The sequence below is a fragment of the Eurosta solidaginis genome, chromosome 2 (assembly GCF_040869045.1).
Source record: "Eurosta solidaginis isolate ZX-2024a chromosome 2, ASM4086904v1, whole genome shotgun sequence".
NCBI lineage: Eukaryota > Metazoa > Arthropoda > Insecta > Diptera > Tephritidae > Eurosta > Eurosta solidaginis.
In genome coordinates this window covers 42501863-42523824 of record NC_090320.1, presented here as the reverse complement: position 1 = coordinate 42523824, position 21962 = coordinate 42501863, and the positions used below count along the sequence as shown (strand labels likewise).

At 38.8% G+C, this 21962-nt stretch overlaps 1 protein-coding gene across 14 annotated transcripts in view; it reads left to right on the top strand.

The window, feature by feature from the left end:
• LOC137239611 (uncharacterized) overlaps positions 1-21962 on the top strand; it is a 667247-nt gene that overhangs the window by 326341 nt on the left and 318944 nt on the right. For all 14 annotated transcript variants that reach the window (XM_067765110.1, XM_067765109.1, XM_067765121.1 and 11 more), the window contains one exon: positions 18077-18221. In XM_067765110.1, the coding sequence (XP_067621211.1) occupies positions 18077-18221 (145 nt within the window). The remainder of the gene's footprint in view (positions 1-18076; positions 18222-21962) is intronic.

Sequence of the window (21962 nt, the reverse complement as noted above, 5' to 3'; positions counted from 1 at the left end):
GCCTGTTCCTTTCGATTCTTGAAAAAGTTTTTCACGACTGGCAATTCTTCTTCGCTGGGAACTTTCAAACCTGTAAACATGTGAATTTATAAGTGCTAGTAAAATGGAAGGGACAAATTTTGTGTTGATGGTAAATGTTTCGAATTACCTAGTTCTCTAAAGCTATTCAAATACTCCGTTTTGAATTCGCTAATGTTGGAAATCGCAGGAACTAGCTCTTGATTCTCTGGGAAGCGTCGCTTGATTTCGTTTATTATAAGATCAAGGTATTCATTGTAAATTCTTTTCAGCTTCTAATTTGACTCTTGTAGGTTCCCATCAGTTGCGCGATTCGCAGAGTATGAAGGTAATCTGGTCTCAGTTATGTAAGTATTATTGGATACTCAGTTGTTTTAATTTTTCGTTTGTACATTGTTTCGTTCATGGGTTCAGTCATGGGTTTGAGCTTATATGCATCTTCCAAAACTAATTCAAATTACTTCCGGCTTGATCTTATAACTTGAAGTTGTTGAAGAACTGACTCTATGACGTCTAGTCCGTTTTTCAAGCTCGCTGTTCGTGACTGCATTGCAGCGTCCGCCGATTCTCCAATGCTATCCAAACACATCACTAGCACTGAAAACCTCAACTATTTAATATGCGAAAGTTTGAGTGATTTTTATGCCAATATTTCTTCAAATATCGATTTTTTCTGGTACTTACTCTCTGCACGGGCTCTGTACGGGCAAATAATTCACTTGTACGGGCAAGACCCGTCCACGCCCGTACGTAGCTACGGGCCTGTGTCTGGGACACATTTAGTTGTTCCAAGAGCTGTCTTTGCGTCTGACTATCGTCTGAATATCGCCTGCAATTCGAAGTCCTCGAGCAACCTCGGTGGTTTGCCGCGGTCAGCGTTTCTTACATAAAAATTACCACTTTTAAACTTGTTGAGCCACTCATTATACTGCGTACGACCAAGAGCGTGCTCTCCATAAGCTACGAAAGGCATTCGATGAGATTCTATCGCCGATTTACTCAAATGGAAGCAGAAAATTAATGCACCCCGCAAATCGTTGTTTGAAGGCACGTATTTCGAAATTTTCAAGAACGAAAAAAACCCGATGTTGTATGAAACTTGAAATGTTTTGTATTGGATATTGTTGACAGATCATAAGACGCCAACTGGCGCAATGGTAAGTTTTGACTGTTCCTACAATTGTGCCTACTGATCGTTAGATGCCAATACCGGTTTCATATGCATACCCCTGATATATGAATGTATATCTAAAAACAAATGCACAACTTCGTTTGCACTCGAGCACACTGCCGCTTCTACATTTCTTATTGCAAGTGATTCCTGCATTTCGTTTAAGAATTTAAATGACTCAATGTCACTTTTGCTGAGAAGGGTAAGAGGAGAATCAGTTGCAGGCCTTAGTGCGCAAGAATTACGACATTCCCCTTTAATTATGCACAATTAAAACTAGGAAAAATTTATTAGGAAATGTAATCTTTTAAAAGCGACGGTGTTTGTACTTGGTCTTCTTATAGCCGCAGTTTTTTAAAACGTATTCAAGCAGAGACCGTAATGAATGTGTTTTCTAACGAAAGAAAAATTGAATACTCTCAAAATTTTAATTTTAATTGCAAATTCAAAATTTGAGGATGACATTGGAAATTCGGTTGTAGTGGCCGCTGCTTGGCATAGAGGAGCGCGACATTTAAGCCGCCTGGCCAACTGTGGAAGCACTGATAGGAGATATGGGCTTGCTTACTTGAAACGTGCAAGAAATTGAAGAAAACTCTGTTCAACTAATAAAGCTTAGAATGTTCTCGGTTTCAGAGAGACTAGCTATGTTAAACCGTTCTTATGTCTATTGGCAGTTAATGGGTTAAGTGTTCAGTACGTCCTTTCATAGTGGGCAGTTTATTATTAGCCATCATCCAGTGAGTTTTCTAGCTCCGTATCACGCTCAATTCTCGCGGGATTGCGCTGGATCCCTAAGAGACTTGAGAAGCGGAGCTCGTAATATTTTTGTACATATGAGCTGTGATAGGCAGATGTAGCCATTGTGGTTCATTTACCAAATTCAGCTAAATGCCAAGCAGCGCCATCTATTTTTGAAAAAAGTAGGTTTATTATACGTAGTGTTGCCGAATCAAAAATAAGAAACTAACAAATTATCTACCTCATAAATTGAACCAGACTTCTATCTGGATTTATCTGGCTCACATCATTGTTGTTGACATTCATGTTATTTATTTGGTTCAGGATCTTTGCGACGGGATGATGGCTATTGATTTATAAGTCAAAGACAAATGGGTGAATATTACTAACAAAGTTGAATGCCTATTGTTTAAGAAAAGCTTTCAGCTAAAAGCAATTGACTCGTCCATTATTGGAAAATAAAATTGAAATCGATTCAAATTGAAACTTTCAGAAAGTAATGAGTCTCATGCATAAAAAAGTGATTGTTGTTGTTGTTTTTGTAGCGATAAGGCCACTTCCCGAAGGCCTTGGGAAGCGTTATCGATGTTGATGTACCTTTGTCGGATGCAGATCCGGTACATTCCGGTACCAAGTCCGACCATCTCGGGAACGATTTGTTATGACCACAAGTGATCTTCTAGGCCATCCCGCCCTCCCACCCCTACATCCATGAGTAGTTCGGGGTCGTCAGAGCCTCGGCTGTTAATGAAACAGGATTCGCCACGGACAGGTAAGGTTGACAATTGGGTTTGGAGAAGCTATATATTGCGCTGGCAACCTGAAAGGGTTGCGCTACACAACCCCTTGAATATATTTGATATTTTCGTCGCCTCTAACGACAGGCATACCTACCGCGGGTATATTCTAACCCCCTAATCCGCTAGTGGTTAGTTGCTTTCTGTAGTTAAAGCACAAACACGCCCACCAGATGAGTTTTAACCAATGAGAAGGGAGCACTCTGTCGCTCCAGGATCAGGAAGAGGTCCCTCAAAACGCCAGCGAATAAAAGCATGGTATTTATGTACTAAATACTGATGCACACATGCTCACACATAGCTTGAGGCAGCAGATTTTCCCTGCCAAGAAAGTGGGAGCGAGCGAGCGAGATGGCCTAGCTTAGCGGTATGTGACCGACAATATGATTGAGATCAGACGGTGTTGAAGATTACTCTTATGGTGAGATGATTGATGGTCGGTCAACGGAAGTAGCAATGGAAGTATTACCAGGGTAACAGCTGGTTTTCGGTATCATAAAGAGCGATCAACGGTGAATACAATAACGGGGAATCAAGACGTTTGAGCTGGGCGACGATCCTGCAGCAGCAGAATAGCAGCACCGTTATATTAGCGACGGGGAGACTACAACAGTTGGCTGGGCGAAGGCAAAAGATTGGCGGCGAGATGACAATGACGGCACCAGCAGATGAATTTGACTTAAGAACCTTTTCCCGTCGATTACTTATCGACAACAAATTGGTAACACTCCAAAAATAAAACGATAACGGTCTGATAGTAAATCGATATTTTTTCTATAACGCATCTATGTCTTTTCGATAAAAAAAATTTGTACACACGATAACAAGTCGCTTAAATTTCGATAGTAAATCGATAGCTTTTCGTTAGCAAATCGATACATTTTTGGTAACAAATTTTTTAATTTTTTGAGAAAAAAATCCGTACCTTTCAATAACGAACCGACAACTAACCGATATCTCTTTGATAACACGTCGATTTCAATCCGAAAATAAAAAAAGAGTAACATGTTACCTACGTGACGTGATGATGATAGCTGGTTCTTTGCGCGTCTGTGCGTACTTTTGAACCTCCGCCGCTAGCCGTCAGGCTTATCTACCTCGGAGAAGTTGGCATTTCTGCTGTTTTTGTTAAATACCGCAAAATTTCTTTTGGGATTTTTTGACGAATTTAGAATGAATAGTAGGTAGTGGCCTCCATTTGTTTGTAGTTCGATTCACAGATCCAAAGGCATTAAAAATGGGAGATCTTTGATCCATTAGCGTAGGGTATAGCGCTTTTGAGGTTCTAGCACGACTGTCTTGGAAACAACGAATTTAATTAGCAGATTAAATTCTAACCCATTTCTTATTTCATATGGAATTATAATGAAAGTATTGACGATGTGCGGAGTGGACAGGACTTCGAGCAATACATTGTTATTATTTTGGAAGTTAGGAAAAGATTACTTTCAAATTTACCCTCTCCTGATTTTAGGTTTAAGTTTTGGCACGTTTGGCTAAAGCAAATATAATTATATATATAAATGATTAATAAGTATGTTATCGGAACGGACATAATTTTGGGCAGCAGATTTCTACTTTGTTAAGTGAAATTATGAGGGCGCTATATGCGAGATTGAAAGGCAGGCTTATCCAAGCCACTCACACTAAAAATTGTTTTTCATTACTCAAGTATATGTTTTTTTTTAATAAGAAAGAGGGATATGTGTAAATATGAAAAATGATTACAGTGTCTAATAAAATCCACGCAACAGAATCATGTGTTCAATTTTGACATAGGAGGAAGTATTTAAAAGCATTCTGAGATAAGGCGTTCTTCAACCTAATTCTAAAATGGGGCGTTTTTATTCAAATCCTGAAAGGGGAAATTAAAAAAAAATAGTTTGAGATAGGACGATGTCGAACTGGCAGCCGATATGTGGTGGTACTCTACTCAGCAGCTGCAATGAACTCACAAAAATGAAAAATGGCTTATTGTCTTAGAACTTTATATTCTGGCCTTGGGAGTATCTGCCTTTTTATTTATTTAGGAAAGTTCTTTTCCGTTTAAGTATTCATGGAAGTGAACGATGAATTTTAAATTGGTTTGAGTTTCGCCTGTGCATAGGTTAACGAAAGTGCGCGACTCCTTGCTTTTCATAAAATTGCTTTAAACTAGGTCCTGGTCAGTGATAGCAGATATAGGAAGTGCGAGTTGGAGGAAGAATCGAAGGCGCATGTTTTGTGCTCATGCTCTGCGCTTGCCAGGCTAAGACTCCAGATATTAGGGGCGATACAGCTGTCAGATCTAGAAGCAGCAAGTGGCGTAGGTCCTACAAAGCTTCTAGTATTTGTCAAGAGGATGGAGTTATTTTATAACATAGGTCCTGGTTTTTGATGGGATTTTTCAGTTAGATCATTGTATAAACTTCTGTTGACACTGCGGGCTCATTCAGTCTATGTGAGATCCTCACAGACCGCTCTGGCGTAGGTCCGACAAAGCTTCTAGTATTTGTCAAGAGGATGGAGTTATTTTATAACATAGGTCCTGGTTTTTGATGGGATTTTTCAGTTAGATCATTATATAAACTTCTGTTGACACTGCGGGCTCATTCAGTCTACGTGAGATCTTCACAGATCGCTCAGTTCAACCTAACCTTACCTATGTTCAGCCACACTAATAGCTACCAAATTCATCATAAAATGAAAAAATCGTTCTAAGAAATTGTGCCGTTCAGTACTTCTCGGATATTTGCAAACTGATTGATTCCTATTTCTACTAATAATATTTTTCGAAAAATCGCAAAGTAACAACACAGTTAACGGATGTCAATTCGATTTGGGAGAAAATGGCTGCAATAGTAAAAAAATGTGTCAGCCGAGCAAACCTACTCTGATTCAGTCATGGTGCTCAACAACCTCTTGAACCTCTTAAGCCCCGAGACTAGCATTGTTTCAAGGATGTCGGATTTATTTGCTAAAAAAGACTATGAACTTGGAGTAGTGTTTGTAAAACCTAGAAACCTATGTTGCTCAACATCAAATCAGCATCAATAATCAGGTCGGAGCTTTCGGCAGTTAAACGCCTTACTAACTTACAAAAAGTCGTGAACCATTAATAATAGCTCTGTTAGTGAAGTCGAAACATCTTCACAGAGTATAGTTAGTCAATCTTCTCTATCGCGACTAAAGGGTTAAAATAAGCTTCCCAGTTGCGTTCAAAGAGAAGGAAAGCATCTTCAGAGAGAAGGACAGCCAATCATCGTCATAAGCGTATGCTTTAGTTTTCCTCGAAATAAGTTTATTTTTTAACACGTAGCTTTACTTACTTATATTTTTGTATGCGTGCAACTCTCTTTAATACCATAGCAAAAAAATAACAAATTTACGAACGGATGTCTTTTCTAGTGGTACTGATATGTTTGCGTGTAATTGCCCGTTTATTTAATAAAACAACATGGCCCGTAATCATAGTTGAAATAAAGTAGAGTTTTATAGGTTTAAACATGGTTCTAAATTAAATATAATTTTAAGTCTGTTATAATCCACTCAAACACTATTTTATCTCTAAAAGAGTATTTTAAATTTAAAACGACATGAGCGCAATTTAATTTCTTTAAAATAGAATTTAAATTGGTGTTCTGCTGTCAAAATTTGCGAGAAATTAAACAATTTGCTATTTAAACACGATGAACCTAAATGAAAGTGAAACAAGTAAGGACGGGACTGTCTTCGGTTGTGCCGAATACTTCATACCTTTCATGAATGGGGCTGAACAATAATCTTATCCCGTTCGTAATCTCCAAATAATCGCATGTATAAGATAAGAAATATATAGTGAAAAGATGTACATACCTAAACGATTTTTAAGGTAAAATAAAAAATTGCAAAAAACCCCCTTATCTGAACGATCGGTTGTATGGGATATATATTATATATAGCTCCAACCGAAATGTTTTTACAGGAAATCTTCTATGATATATTAAAATATATACCACGGAGTTTCACGTTTATACTTTCTAAATTGCGGCAGAAATGACCAAAATCGTCTTATCTGAACGATCGGTTGTATGGGAGATATATGTTATAGTGGTCCGTTCCTACCGGATCCGAAAAATGTCTAATATAATACAAAAATACATCCTTGTGCCAAATTTCGTTGAGATATCTCAAAATTTGAGGGACTAGTTTGCGTTCAAACAGGCAGACGGACGGACAGACGGACATGGCTATATCAACTCAGTTCGTCGCCCTGATCAATTCGGTATACTTAATGGTGAGTCTATCTTCTATATTTCTCAACGTTACAAACATCAGACCAAAGTTAATATACCATTTCATGTTCATGAAAGGTATAAAAAGGCTTCCCCTACAAGCAAGTTCCTGGCGTATGCTAATTTATTATACCTAGAATGTGTATTAATGTATGTGACGAAAATTATACAATCTTAAAATTTACCACAGGCGTCGATTTTTAATACATGTCAAAAAATTTCGGGAGAGGTGTCAAATGACGCGTTTTAATTTCGGAAGCAATAAAACCGAAGGCGGCAAATAATACTTGTACTCTGTCAAGATATTTGTCCAAAAAAAAAAAAAAAAAAAGTTTAAGATTTTCAGATATAATTTTGGTGATATTGTTGTACACAGAAAAGAATTAACTAAAAAGGCGTTTTGCGCTGATACAATTTTCACCAGTTTCGCAGCCGTTTGAGGGTAATTATTCGGTTCTTTGTAATACCTAATAATAAAAGAACAACTTCTTATTTCGGACTTCTAATTGTTGAATTTCATTACAGAATTCTTGAATTCAATTCTGCTGGCATTTCCTTTTGTGTCTTCTATTCCCCTTTACATTTGCTAATTACTCTTAAAAGAAAGCGTGAAATAAAACACGGAATACAACAAGAATTAGCAACAAAAATTTTAAGAACTGCTTGGTACGGGCGCTGCTGAACTACTTCCCCCTTTATCACCCTCTTAGTCTATGTCATGATCGACTTGAGTTCAATGATTTTCTAATGTAAAAGGGATTTACACATTTAGGTCCATGTACAATGGGCCAACATTCTAGGTCACTTCTTTCCTATGGAAAACTATACTAAACTCCCTTTATTTATGCTGAATTTGCGAAGACAAACCTAAATTTGATATAACCTGATTATCATTGAATGTCCTGCATACTTATTAGTATCGAGGTTAGAGATATCCCTATTCGGTTTCGGTTATATTAAATAAAATGAATTTAACGGTTAGGGCCACCTAACATTTAACGTTTGCATTATTTCGGTCGTCGCATCTGCCTTAATTCAAACAACTTTTCTTTACAACATTTTTACAAACTATATAAACTATTCGACATGAATACGAGTGTATGAGTGGATATCCTTGTTGCTTACTTTGCTTTAAGGAGCCCAAATCCGCTTTAACTACTTATTTGTTTATGTTGCGAGATTTAATTAATTTTTAACAACGAACTTAAGTAAATTTTCTTTAAATTAGTATGTTCAAATAAAATATTGTGCACTCAATTGACGGCTGATAAAAACAGCGAATTTTTACAAAACGTTTGCTAATAACTTTTAAATAGAATTGAATGACAATTATCCGCCACCGTATTATGATCAAAACGCGTTTTCAAGTACTCCTTTGACAATTTTTGTGCTATTGTAGGAGTTTGTGTCAAGTAAAAAATTACAATTTTTTATACGTGGAGTCAAGTAACCACGGTTGTAAGGAACAGGGTGAACTTTTAAAATTTCTAAAAAATTTCTTCATAGCGCCAATCAATACCTTTTTTTCATGCGGATACCCAGTCCATGCTTATTTTAGCTGAAAGCTGTGTTTAATATGTCTATAGCAGACCAAAATTTTAAATCCCATTTTTAATTTGAGCAAGATTTTAACTAAAGAGTATTTTAGTTAGCGACTATGATTACGGGCCCATGTCTTTTAAGTAAAACATTTCTGTTTGAATTTCAAAAATGTCTGTTAAATCGGCTCCCTGTATTCAGGCTTTATACTTAAGATATTTCATAGCCGCAACACTGCAAACGCTAGATGCACACTTAAACGCTGAACACTCTCTTCCTTTTTATACTCAGTTGAGCAGAGCTCACAGAGTATATTAACTTTGATTGGATAACGGTTGGTTGTACAGGTATAAAGGAATCGAGATAGATATAGACTTCCATATATCAAAATCATCAGTATCGTAAAAAAATTTGATTGAGCCATGTCCGTCCGTCCATCCGTCCGTCCGTCCGTCCGTCTGCCGTTAACACGATAACTTGAGTAAATTTTGAAGTATCTTGATGAAATTTGGTATGTAGATTCCTGGGCACTCATCTCAGATCACTGTTTAAAATGAACGATATCGGACTATAACCTAGCCCACTTTTTCGATATCGAAAATTTCGAAAAACCGAAAAAATGCGATAATTCATTGCCAAAGGCGGATAAAGCGATGAAACTTGGTAGATGGGTTGACGTTATGACGTAGAATATAAAATTAGTAAGATTTTGGACAATGGGCGTGGCACCGCCCACTTTTACAAGAAGGTAATTTAAAAGTTTTGCAAGCTGTAATTTCGCAGTGGTTGAAGATATCATGATGAAATTAATCACGAACGTTACTACTATTACTGTATATGTGTTAAATAAAAATTAGCAAAATTGGATGAAGAACACGCCCACTTTTTAAAAAAAATTTTTTTAAAATTCAAATTTTAACAAAAAATTTAATATCTTTACTGTATATAAGTAAATTAAGTCAAAATTCAACTCCAGTAATGATATGATGCAACAAAATACAAAAATAAAAGAAGATTTCAAAATGGGCGTGGCTCCGCCCATTTTCATTTAGTTTGTCTAGAATACTTTTAATGCCACAAGTCGAACAAAAATTTACCAATCCTTCTCAAATTTGGTAGGGGCATATATTCTATGACGGTAACTGTTCTCTATGAAAATGGGCGAAATCGGTAGAAGCCACGTCCAGTTTTTATACACAGTCCACCGTCTGTCCTTCCGCTCGGCCGTTAACATGATAACTTGAGCAAAAACCGATATATCTTTACTAAACTTAGTCCACATACTTATCTGAACTCACTTTATCTTGGTATAAAGTATGGCCGAAATCCGACCATAACCACGCCCACTTTATCGATATCGAAAATTACGAAAAATGAAAAAAAAAGCCATAATTCTATACCAAATACGAAAAAAGGGATGAAACATGGTAACTGGATTGGTTTATTGACGCAAAATATAACTTTGGAAAAAACTTTGTAAAATGGGTGTGACACCTACCATATTAAGTAGAAGAAAATGAAAAAGTTCTGCAAGGCGAAATCAACAGACCTTAGAATCTTGGCAGGAATACTGTTAGTGGTATTGCATATATAAATAAATTAGCAGTACCCGACAGATGATTTTCTGGATCACTTGGTCCACATTTTGGTCGATATCGCGAGAACGCCTTCACATATACATCTAAGGGCCATTCGCTTTTAAAACCCTCATTAATACCTTTAGATTGATATCCATATCGTACAAACACATTCTAGAGTCACCCCTGGCCCACCCTAATGGCGATATCTCGAAAAGGCGTCCACCTATAGACCTAATGCCCACTCCCTCTTAAAATGCTCAGTAACAACTTTCGTTTGATACCCATATCGTACAAACATTCTAGAGTCACAACTGACCCACCCTAATGGCGATATCTCGAAAAGGCGTCCACCTATAGACCTAATGTCCACTCCCTCTTAAAATGCTCAGTAACACCTTTCGTTTGATACCCATATCGTACAAACATTCCAGAGTCACCCCTGGCCCACCCTAATGGCGATATCTCGAAAAGGCGTCCACCTATAGACCTAATGCCCACTCCCTCTTAAAATGCTCAGTAACACCTATCGTTTGATACCCATATCGTACAAATATTCTAGAGTCACCCCTGGCCCACCCTAATGGCGATATCTCGAAAAGGCGTCCACCTATAGACCTAATGCCCACTCCCTCTTAAAATGCTCAGTAACACCTTTCGTTTGATACCCATATCGTACAAATATTCTAGAGTCACCCCCGGCCCACCCTAATGGCGATATCTCGAAAAGGCGTCCACCTATAGACCTAATGCCCACTCCCTCTTAAAATGCTCAGTAACACCTTTCGTTTGATACCCATATCGTACAAACACATTCTAGAGTCACCCCTGGCCCACCCTAATGGCGATATCTCGAAAAGGCGTCCACCTATAGACCTCATGCCCACTCCCTCTTAAAATGCTCAGTAACACCTTTCGTTTGATACCCATATCGTACAAACATTCTAGAGTCACCCTTGGTCCACCTTTATGGCGATATCTCGAATAGGCTTCCACCTATAGAACTAAGGATTACTCCCTTTTAAAATACTCATTACCACCTTTCATTTGATACCCATATCGTACAAACACATTCTAGAGTCACACCTGGCCCCCCCTAATGGCGATATTTCGAAAAGGCGTCCACCTATAGACCTAATATCCACTCCCTCTTAAAATGCTCAGTAACACTTTTCGTTTGATACCCATATCGTACAAACATTCTAGAGTCACACCTGGCCCACCCTAATGGCGATATCTCGAAAAGGCGTTCACCTATAGACCTAATGCCCACTCCCTCTTAAAATACTCAGTAACACCTTTCATTTGATTCCCATATCGTACAAACATATTCTAGAGTCACCCCTGGTCCACCTTTATGGCGATTTCTCGAAAAGGCGTTCACCTATAGACCTAAAGGCCATTCCCTTTTAAAATACTCATTACCACCTTTCACTTGATACCCATATCGTACAAACACATTCTAGAGTCACCCCTCGCCCACCTTAATGGCGATATCTCGAAAAGGCGTCCACCGACAGACCTAAGGCCCACTCCCTCTTAAAATGCTCATTAACACCTTTCATTTGATACCCATATCGTAGAAACAAATTCTAGAGTCAGCCCTGGTCCACCTTTATGGCGATATCCCTAAATGCCGTCCATCCATAGAACTATGTACTACTCTCTATTAAAATACTCTTTAATACCTTCCATTTGATACACATGTCATACAACCACATTCCAGGGTTACCCTAGGTTCATTTTCCTACATGGTGATTTTCCTTATTTTGTCTCCATAGCTCTCAACTGAGTATGTAATGTTCGGTTACACCCGAACTTAGCCTTCCTTACTTGTTTTTTACAAATTTCTCCTACGCAATATAATTATTGCTTGTTCCATTATACGCCGGTGCGAGTGTTTTCTACGACGCTTAGTTTAGGCAAATATGCTCATTTTTTCGTTGTCGCTACTTATTTTCTTTGTACTTTTTTGCAGATTTTTTTTTTCACTTCACCGGAAATCCCAGTGATTTATGCTATCGCGTATTGCACAATGAACACTTAAGTGTTTCCGGTCGGAGACGTAGGAGGAATGCATAAAATGTGTTAAAAGCGGAAAATGCGACAATATATAAATATCTGATTTGCATGTACGACTTTGGGGGCTGATTTATGTATATGCGTTGGCTATTTGCATAGAAAAAAAAAACACATATTGTAACGAATTTAGTGCAATTCCTTTTATTTGCAACCTTCTATTAACGTTCGAATCGCTAAACTGTTGAATAAATAACTCCAATATTGAATAATGCAAAATGGCCTTTATTAAAGTACCTTACAATAACATCGTTGTTTAACTTTTTCTTTTGTTTTGGTGTTAAGTTAGCCAAACCATAGAGATAGAAATTATTTGCTCTAATTAAGACTTCGTTTTGCTTAACTAAATGTACAAAGAAATCAGCTTGCTTTCCTTTGTGTTTTTTAAATTAAGGCATAATTGCCCATTGCTGGCTAGGCCACTCTGACATAATCGGTTTAAGGGCTAGCCGCGGGAGATCTCATCGGCAGCGTCTGTACACCTCTAGGTGCGGCTGCAAGCGGGCGTCTGTCTTGGAGCAAGCGGCTCGCTATATAAACGTGCCAAGTAATATTTTCACCCCCGCTGAGAGGGTTGTGCGCTGGGCTTGGGACCCGCCACGTAAAACCATACTCCAATGAAATATAACAACAAGCCTCGGATAAATATACTCTCTATTGATGACGACCATGGTAAACGTTTGAAGGACAATGAATTGAGGGCATGCACCTGGAACGTCCGCTCCCTGAATGGGATTGGTGCAGATGCCCGGCTGGTTGATGTCCTCGTCAAAGCAAAATCTGACATCACCGCCATCCAAGAAATGCGTTGGACGAAGCAAGGAAGAAAAAAGATCAAAAATTGTGACATATATTGGAGTGGCCATGCGAATAAGCGCAGTTTCGGCGTCGGATTCGTGGTGGGAGAGAGACTTTTCGCCAAGTGCTGGCGTTCACGCCTGTGGAAGAGCGTCTCGCCGCTATCCGAATAAAAGCAAAATTTTTTAATATATCATTCATCTGCGCACATGCGCCGACAGAGGAGAAAGACGATGAGGTGAAAGACACTTTTTATGAACAATTAGAACGCACATACGAGCGCTGCCCCCGTCATGATATAAAAGTCGTGCTTGGCGACTTTAACGCCAGGGTGGGCAAAGAAGGTGTTTTTGGCCCTACAGTCGCAAAGTTCAGCCTACACAATGAAACTTCTCCTAACGGACTGAGGCTGATTGACTTTGCCGGTGCTCGAAACATGGTCATATCAAGCACGAGGTTCATGCATAAAAAGATACATCAAGCTACATGGCTGTCTCCTGATCGAAATACTCGCAATCAGATCGATCACGTTGTGATAGACGGACGGCATGCCTCCAGTGTTTTAGATGTGCGCACGATCCGAGGACCTAACATCGATTCGGACCATTATCTCGTTGCAGCCAAAATACGCACCCGCCTCAACGCGGCTAAAAACAAGGAACAAAAAACACAAGGAAAGCTAGACGTCGAAAAGCTTCAATCACAACAGACTGCCAATGATTTCGCAACTCGACTCTCACACCTGCTCTCTGAGGGCATAACTCATCCTGAAGGAATACAGGAGCAGTGGGAGCATATCTCCAAAGCACTTCGTACCGCCGCCGAGGAAAAAATTGGTTACCGGCGGCTACGAAAAAACAACTGGTATGATGAAGAATGCCGCGTTGCAACCGAAAGAAAAGACGCTGCCTACAGGGCTACGTTAAAAGCGAGCGCGACAAGAGGAGTATGTGAACGCTATCGTGAGTTGAAAAGGGAAGCGAGACGCCTTTTCAGGAAGAAAAAAGCAGAACAGAAAGGCGTGAGTGCGAGGAGCTTGAGCTGCTAGCCACCAGGAATAACGCCCGAAAATTCTACCAAAAAATACGGCGACAGACGGAAGGTTTTAGGACCGGGGCAAACTCCTGTAGGAATGAAAACGGCGACCTTGTAACTGATGTCCAGAGAGTGCTTAGATTATGGAGGGAACACTTCTCTGCTCTCCTAAATGGAGGCAGCAATTCACCGCGCAGAGATGAAGAACCCGATCCCGCAATCGATAATGATGGAACATATGTCCCCGCGCCCGATTATGACGAAGTTAGAATAGCAATAACCAGATTGAAAAACAACAAGGCCGTGGGCGCTGATGGATTGCCTGCGGAGCTATTCAAGTTCGGCGGCGAGGAGTTGGTAAGGCGCATGCAGCAGCTTCTTAGCAAAATATGGGCGGACGAAAGCATGCCCGACGGTTGGAATCTAAGTGTTCTTTGCCCAGTCCACAAGAAGGGGGATACTGCAAAATGCACCAACTATCGTGGAAGCAGCCTTCTTAATATCGCATATAAGGTCCTTTCAAATGTATTGTGCGAAAGATTGAAGCCCACCGTGAACCGGCTGATTGGACCTTATCAGTGCGGCTCCAGACCTGGTAAATCTACCATCGACCAGATTTTCACAATGCGCCAAATCTTGGAAAAACCCGTGAAAAGAGAATCGACACACATCACCTCTTCGTCGACTTTAAAGCCGCCTTCGACAGCACGAAAAGGAGCTGCCTATATGCCGCTATGTCTGAATTTGGTTTCCCCGCAAAACTTATACGGCTGTGCAAAATGACGTTGAGCAACACCATCAGCTCAGTTAGAATTGGGAAGGACCTCTCCGAGCCGTTCGAAACTAAACGAGGTTTCAGACAGGGTGAACCCCTATCGTGCGATTTCTTTAATTTGATGCTGGAGAAAATTATACTAGCTGCAGAACTTAACCGCACTGGAACAATATACTATAAAAGCGTGCAATTACTGGCATATGCTGATGATATTGATATCATCGGCCTAAACACCCGCGCTGTTAATTCTGCTTACTCCAAGCTGGAAAAAGAAGCGGTAAAGATGGGTTTGATGGTAAATGAGGACAAAACGAAGTACCTGCTGTCATCGAGCAAAGAGTCAGCGCATATGCGCCTTGGCAACCACGCTACTGTTGGCAGCCATAATTTCGAAATAGTAAAAGACTTCGTTTATTTGGGAACCAGCATCAACACTAGCAACAACATCAGCACTGAAATCCAGCGAAGAATCAATCTTGCCAATAAATGCTACTTTGGACTAGGTAGGCAATTGAAAAGTAAAGTCCTCTCTCGGCGAACGAAAATCATACTCTACAAGTCACTTATCCTACCCGTCCTGCTATATGGGGCAGAAGCATGGACCATGACAACAGCAGATGAAGCGGCTTTGGGAGTGTTCGAGAGAAAAGTTCTTCGAAAGATTTATGGACCTCTACGCATTGGCGATGGCGAGTACCGAAGAAGATTTAATGATGAGCTGTACGAGCTATACGCAGACATCAACATAGTCCAGCGAATTAAAACACAGCGGCTGCGCTGGCTAGGCCATGTTATGCAAATGAAAGATGATGCTCCGGCCAAGAAAGTGTTTCTATCGGAACCCGCCTATGGAAGCAGAGGTAGAGGGCGGCCCCCACTCCGTTGGAAGGACCAGGTGGAAAACGATTTAAACTCCCTTGGTGTGACCAATTGGCGCCGGTTGGCGGAGCGAAGGAGCGACTGGCGCACCTTGTTGGACGGCCATAACCGTTTAGACGGTTAAGCACCAATTAAGTAAGTAAGTAAGTAAGTTAAACTAAATTGATTGTCGTGCCTCTACTGTTGCTGCCTTTTATACTCTGTGGTTTCTCGTTCGCATACTTCTAGGCGCTTCCAGAATTTACTTAGTTACTGCTATAAAATTATAACTACAGATGCATAGATGTATAGCTTCTCATATGCGCGTGTATGTGTGAGTGACACTTCCACAGATAATTGCCTACATTTGGGAGCATCTCAGATAAGATATATGCATGTGTTTGTGCGTCTCTTCTCCGTTGCTCGTATGGACATATGGGTAGACATAACGATTGATTTGTTGATGTGCATACGAGTCACTGCTTAGTATCGGCTTAGAGATGATGGTACCCCTTAGTGTTGCTAGTATTCGTCACAATATTAATGAAATATTGCTGTAACAGTTGCTAACTGCTGCTGCTTTTTTTGCAAAGTACTTAGAGTTGAGTTGTTAATGTAAATATAATAAACATGTCTCAAAGTATTTTGCTGTCAATGAAATATTGCTAAATCATTTTTTGAAATTACGTGTTATCACTTTTGTGTGCGTAAAGTAAAAAGTGTTCACATTAAGTAAAGTGCATGTATATCCACACTAATATATACAAATAATCCACTCAGAAGAAGAATGTTGGACTCTATTGTAATTTCAAGCAGGAAATGTTTAGAATTTTTGAAGTTATACTTCTTTAGGCGCGTTAAGAAAAAATAATGAGAGTAAAGTCTTTAGATTTAGCACAAAAGTAACAGGTTGAAAATGCAGTTCGTGTGTATGTTCGCTGTAGACTGGATGAAAAAATTTGCTTTGAGTGGGACTTTCACCACATCACATTATGCGTCACATATATACATGTTGAATTAGATCGAATGGTGAAAACAGTCAGCATTTGCTTTAGTTATTTTACTTTGAGAGTGCATTTATGATACCAAAGAAGTATAACTACTCACGCGCTTAGATAAGTGCACGCACCCGTTTCTTTTCTTTTATGCCTTATATGTGGGGGAGTCCTTTTTTGTGGAAGTTGGCAATGAACCATTCTTTTCGGATTCATGCGGTCTTTTCAGCTTTCGAGTAGACAATAAAGCATTCTGCGGTCATTCATTTGCGGTCATCTTTGTTTGAGAGTTGGTACTAAAGTTTTCTGTGATTTGATGAAATTTTGCTTGAAAAGGGGATAAGCAGATGTCAATCGTTTGTGGATTACAATTGATAATTGAAAGAGTGAATCTGTGCTCACTTTTCTTTTTGCAATGTTCTGAGTCTGCTGAACGGTTCTCATTCGATCTATAGTAAATTTGATTAGTATTTTGGCATTATTTGGATACTTACATTTCTTAGTCCTACTTTACTCCCCTCTCTCTTTTTTCTTTCGATTACCTTATTTTTCCAAATCTATTTTTATACCTCTCTTCTCTTTAAGCTGCGTGGTTTCCTCTTAATCATATTTTTTCCTTTAATCGCACCTTTGTTTTTCTCATCTTATACCTATCACTCTTCCTTCTACTCTCCATCTTATTCTACCTCTTCTTCTTTCTGTTCCTCTCTTCATACCTGTTCCTCTCCACATCACTTGAACCTTTCAAACTCTTTTCTCTACACCATTATTTTCTTATCTTTCACCCCTCTCCCTATTTACCATAAAAACGGGTTTTTTCAAATAGCCCGATTTCTACACTTGTATTCTCAATATTAGTTCAGACAAAAAACAAGCCGCATCTTAAAACCAAATTTTTTCGAATAGACTGGACCTGGTTTATATTCAGGAGAAAGGGCATCCCAAATAATAACTTAGCCCACTTTAGAACCGAATTTCAAAGGAATCGAATCAAAAATAGTTTCACTAGTAGTTAATAGTTTCTTTTTATTGACCGGCATCTGCCGGCTGCCGTGGTGTGGTGCTCCATCTACCACACCGCAGATCCTGGGTTCGAAACCTGGAAAAAAGTGGAAAAAAAGTTTTTTTCAACTCGCGGTCGCCCCTCGGCAGTGATTTGGCAAGCACACCAAGTGTGTTTCTGCCATGAAAAGCTTGTGTGTGAAAACTCTTCTGCTTTCCCAATTTTGTTCGGAGTCCCGCCAACTTGTAGGAAAAATAAAAAAAAATTTAAAAATAAATATTACGAGTGAATATCAAGTAATCCTCTATCTTTGATTTTTGGCACGTGTATATTCGATAAGTATTCATTTAAAAACAGATTTTTCGAGGAGCAAGTACATTTAGATTTTTTTTATCATTAATTATCATCAACCTTAATTTCTATTATTTTTATTCCAGGAAACTTGCTTGTGATACTGGTCGTGACAATGTCACGGCGCTTACGCTCAATAACGAATTTTTTTTTAGCAAATTTGGCATTGGCTGATTTTTGTGTGGGATTATTTTGCGTGCTGCAAAATTTAACAATTTATCTTATAGATAGGTGAGTATTATGCGTTGAATTTATTAATAGTTAAATATGTATGTATGTGTTTGATTATACTGCGGTCAGTACGTAGAACTATATCTTTATATATAAAAATCACGTGTCACTATGTTTGTCCGCGATGGACTCCTAAACTTCTGAACCGATTATGAATTTTTTTTGCACTCCGTATCTCTTTTGATCCAACTTGAAATACAGGATATGTTACATATCAGTTTATATTCGCAATATTATTTTATTGCAATTTTTTTTTTAAATGTTTATTCGTAATAATAAAATGTTACGTATACGCAGCGGCACTCATATTTTCAGGTGGTGCCGATATACTTCCGTGTAATTGCTTGGTGTTTAAATAATCATATCAAGTATAGCACATCACCAGGCCTGTCGAGTGAGGGGGGGGTAGGGGGATTACCGCCGGACCCGGGGTTTCTGAGGGGACCCGCGATTTAGAAGTACTAAGACATTTTTTTAAATCAGGAGGGTCTTTAGTTGTTCCATGTACAATTTTTAAGCCGAATTTCAAAAGCAATGAATATCTGCATTTCGTTTTAATATTATAGTGAAGTGTGAAAAATAAAAATCTATATATATAAAAGGAAAGGCTAAAATGTGTGTTAGTTGGCCGCCGGTGTTTGAAGAGATGCGTCAGTCGATTTTGTTCAAACGTGGACCAGGGTACCCCTAGAATGTGTTTATAGAATATGGATAACAAATGAAAGCTGTTGATGAGTGCTTTAGTAGAGGGTAATTTCCATACCCCTGGGTGACTAGAGTCTCGAGATATAGGCCAAAACATGGGCTACGATACCCCTAGAATGTGTGGGTACTATGGATATCAAATGAAAGCCGTTGCTGAGAGCTTTAAAGTATTTTTAATTGTGATATTCGATTTAGTCGCATCAACCTGGCAAAACTGTTAAAAATATATGCGAAGCCGAAGTAGAGACATGAATTAATAATACCCACATATTATATTCGATTTGCCTGAAATTTGGTATATAAATTTGCCTATATTAGTGTTTACGATCCTTTTTTCCGACCAGAGACGGACTGGGACTGGGATTAGGAATAGGACTGTGACTGAGACTCGGAGTGGGACTGGGACTGGAACAAAAAAGATAGACTGAGAGAGAGATAGATCGAGACGAAGATGGAGACAGATGAAGCGAAAAAGACGGAGGGAGGAGTGAGTAAAAGGATTAGGAAAAAGTGAAGAGGGGGAGGGCAGAGTTAGACGGAAAAAGCTTTTTAAAATGTATGCAGGTAGGCCAAATTTAGGGCAGAACAACGTCTGCCGGGTCTGCTAGTGTATGTATATAAAGGGAGCAGAGGACCTTTGCTATACAAACCATATTACGCTATAACAAACATTCTTGTTATTATGTATGCATGAAAGTATGTGTGAATGTTAGTATATATGTATGTTAGCTACCTTCCTGGTTAAGGAAATGTGTATCAGGAGTGGGCGTAAAGTGAATAAGAGGATATGTAATACCCAAGCAAATTGTTAGAGAGCGGCATATCACTACAATATATATAAATATATATGTATGTGTATAGGTAACTACATATACATATATGTATATAACCGTATTTGCCCCAAAATAAACTACAGCATTTTCAAGAAATACATGCGCATCCGAGAATTCAAATAGAAGTATGAGTCCAGGCCAACAAACAGGCCAAACAGTTTAAACAAAAATTGTGTCCGAAATTGTGATTTTAAAGTAATATATGTATGAATCTATGTAAGATATATAGCAAGCAACTATATTTTCAAATACTTGTCTAACTACATATATGTGCAAAAAACAATATGTATGCACATACATACTTACATACATATGTACGCTTATTGTGAAAATTTAGTTTCTGATTTGCTTGCTCCTGTTATTTTACCATCTAATCCTAGAGAAATGGATGAATCATGGTAAGAGTTGTTGAGCTGGTGAGTTGTAAGGTGCTTAGTGGAGTTGGTACATTGCATGATATGATTGGACACCTTCTCAGGCAGTTTTATGTGGATGACCATAGAAATATGACCTTATAGTTGCATATGTACATTTGCGCATACATATATAGCTTTATGTAGTTGGGTATAAATTTGTTTTAGTTGTTGCCTTGTTTGCAAAAGCATTTGCCATTGACTGATAGTTTGGTACTACTTTCTCACTGGCCAAAATACTTTAGCTTACATGGTAAAATTTTGTTGGAAACTATTAAATTCTACCTACCTACATACGCACATGCACTCATAGCACTTGACCACAAAACATTAAGTAAAAATATTATTGTTGGCTTCAACTTGAAAATAGCTGCTTGCTTTCAAAACATGAAGACCTGGTAAAGTGATTTTTTCAAAATTTTTATCTGCCAAATTTTTTGGATTTTTTTTGTATTGGTATGCATGCTTCTCAAAATACCGAACTACATAATCCCGAAAAGACAAAATCTCTTTTCTTCCCAAAAATTCAGAAAAAATACAGCCATAACAACATTTAGACAAAAGTCTATATATAAAGTATGTATAAGAAATATCCAAGCGATTCAATATCTTCATAATTCACAGTTCAGAACAATTTTTTTTGGAAAATTTATTTTTGCATTCTTGAAGACTACTTTATCATTGAAAAAGTCGAAAATAGATCAAAGCTACCTATACACTGTATGAAGTAGCTTGAGAAGGAAGCTGACAGCTCCAAGGAAAGAAATACGGAAAAGTGATGTCCCTTGGTGGGAAAAAAGGCTTGGACAGCTGAGGTGCCAGAATTGCTCTAACATCATACAACAAAAAAATTAGGAGATCTAAGAGAGCTACTCGGAAAGAACATTGTGAGAGAATGATCTTATCACAGGGGTGCTACTCCCAAAAGCTCTCTCTAGAGATCACAGAAATGTAATTGGTAAGCTGAAATAGACAGCTGGGAGCTACCCTAAGCGACCGGACGAAACATGTAAGCTATTATTTAAAACTCACTTTCTAAACTGTATAGCAGGCTATTAGTACTGACATATAATGAGAGGTCTACCAATCATTATTGGCAGAGAAAAAAGGCCTAGCACAAAAACTCATCACTGTCAAGCGAGTGCAATGGGCTTTGTCTACTTTTATCCCATTGAGGTCACAAGGACCGTATGAGGTTTATGCCTGTTTGTTACAGCAGAGAATAAACTATATAGCTCTAGATGTATCCAACATTTATATTACTCGGCTAAATTCCAAATACGTAGAGAGAGGTTAAGGTAGTATTCATACCAAAGCCAGCGAAATCCGAGCTGACTCGGTCAACCTAAACAAACTTCCTCTGTGAAGGACTCAAATTGACTATTATTCAGGAAAATCCACAGAGGCTCACTGAAAATAATGTATAAGACATTGGAGTCTAAAAATATAGCCCTTTGAACTTACATTGACATCTCAAGAATTTTTGATAACAGGACACGTCAAGCAATCGAACAAGTTATGGTTGGCAGGGATACAAGCCCAATGATCATTCGATGAGTGCAACTCAGAAAAATCAGTTTCGAGCTGGTAGGGACAGCTGACTATGTGGTGGCTACTCGGAGATTATCTCAGGGAATCATAGTCTCTTCTCCCTTGTGGACCCTAGTCATAGATGACCTCCTTTAGTTACTGAAATCCAATGGTTTTGACACACAAGTATATACATCACAGGGATGCACCAGTAGTTTGATATCAAAAGACAGTCTATCAATTCTAAAAAACACTGTGCT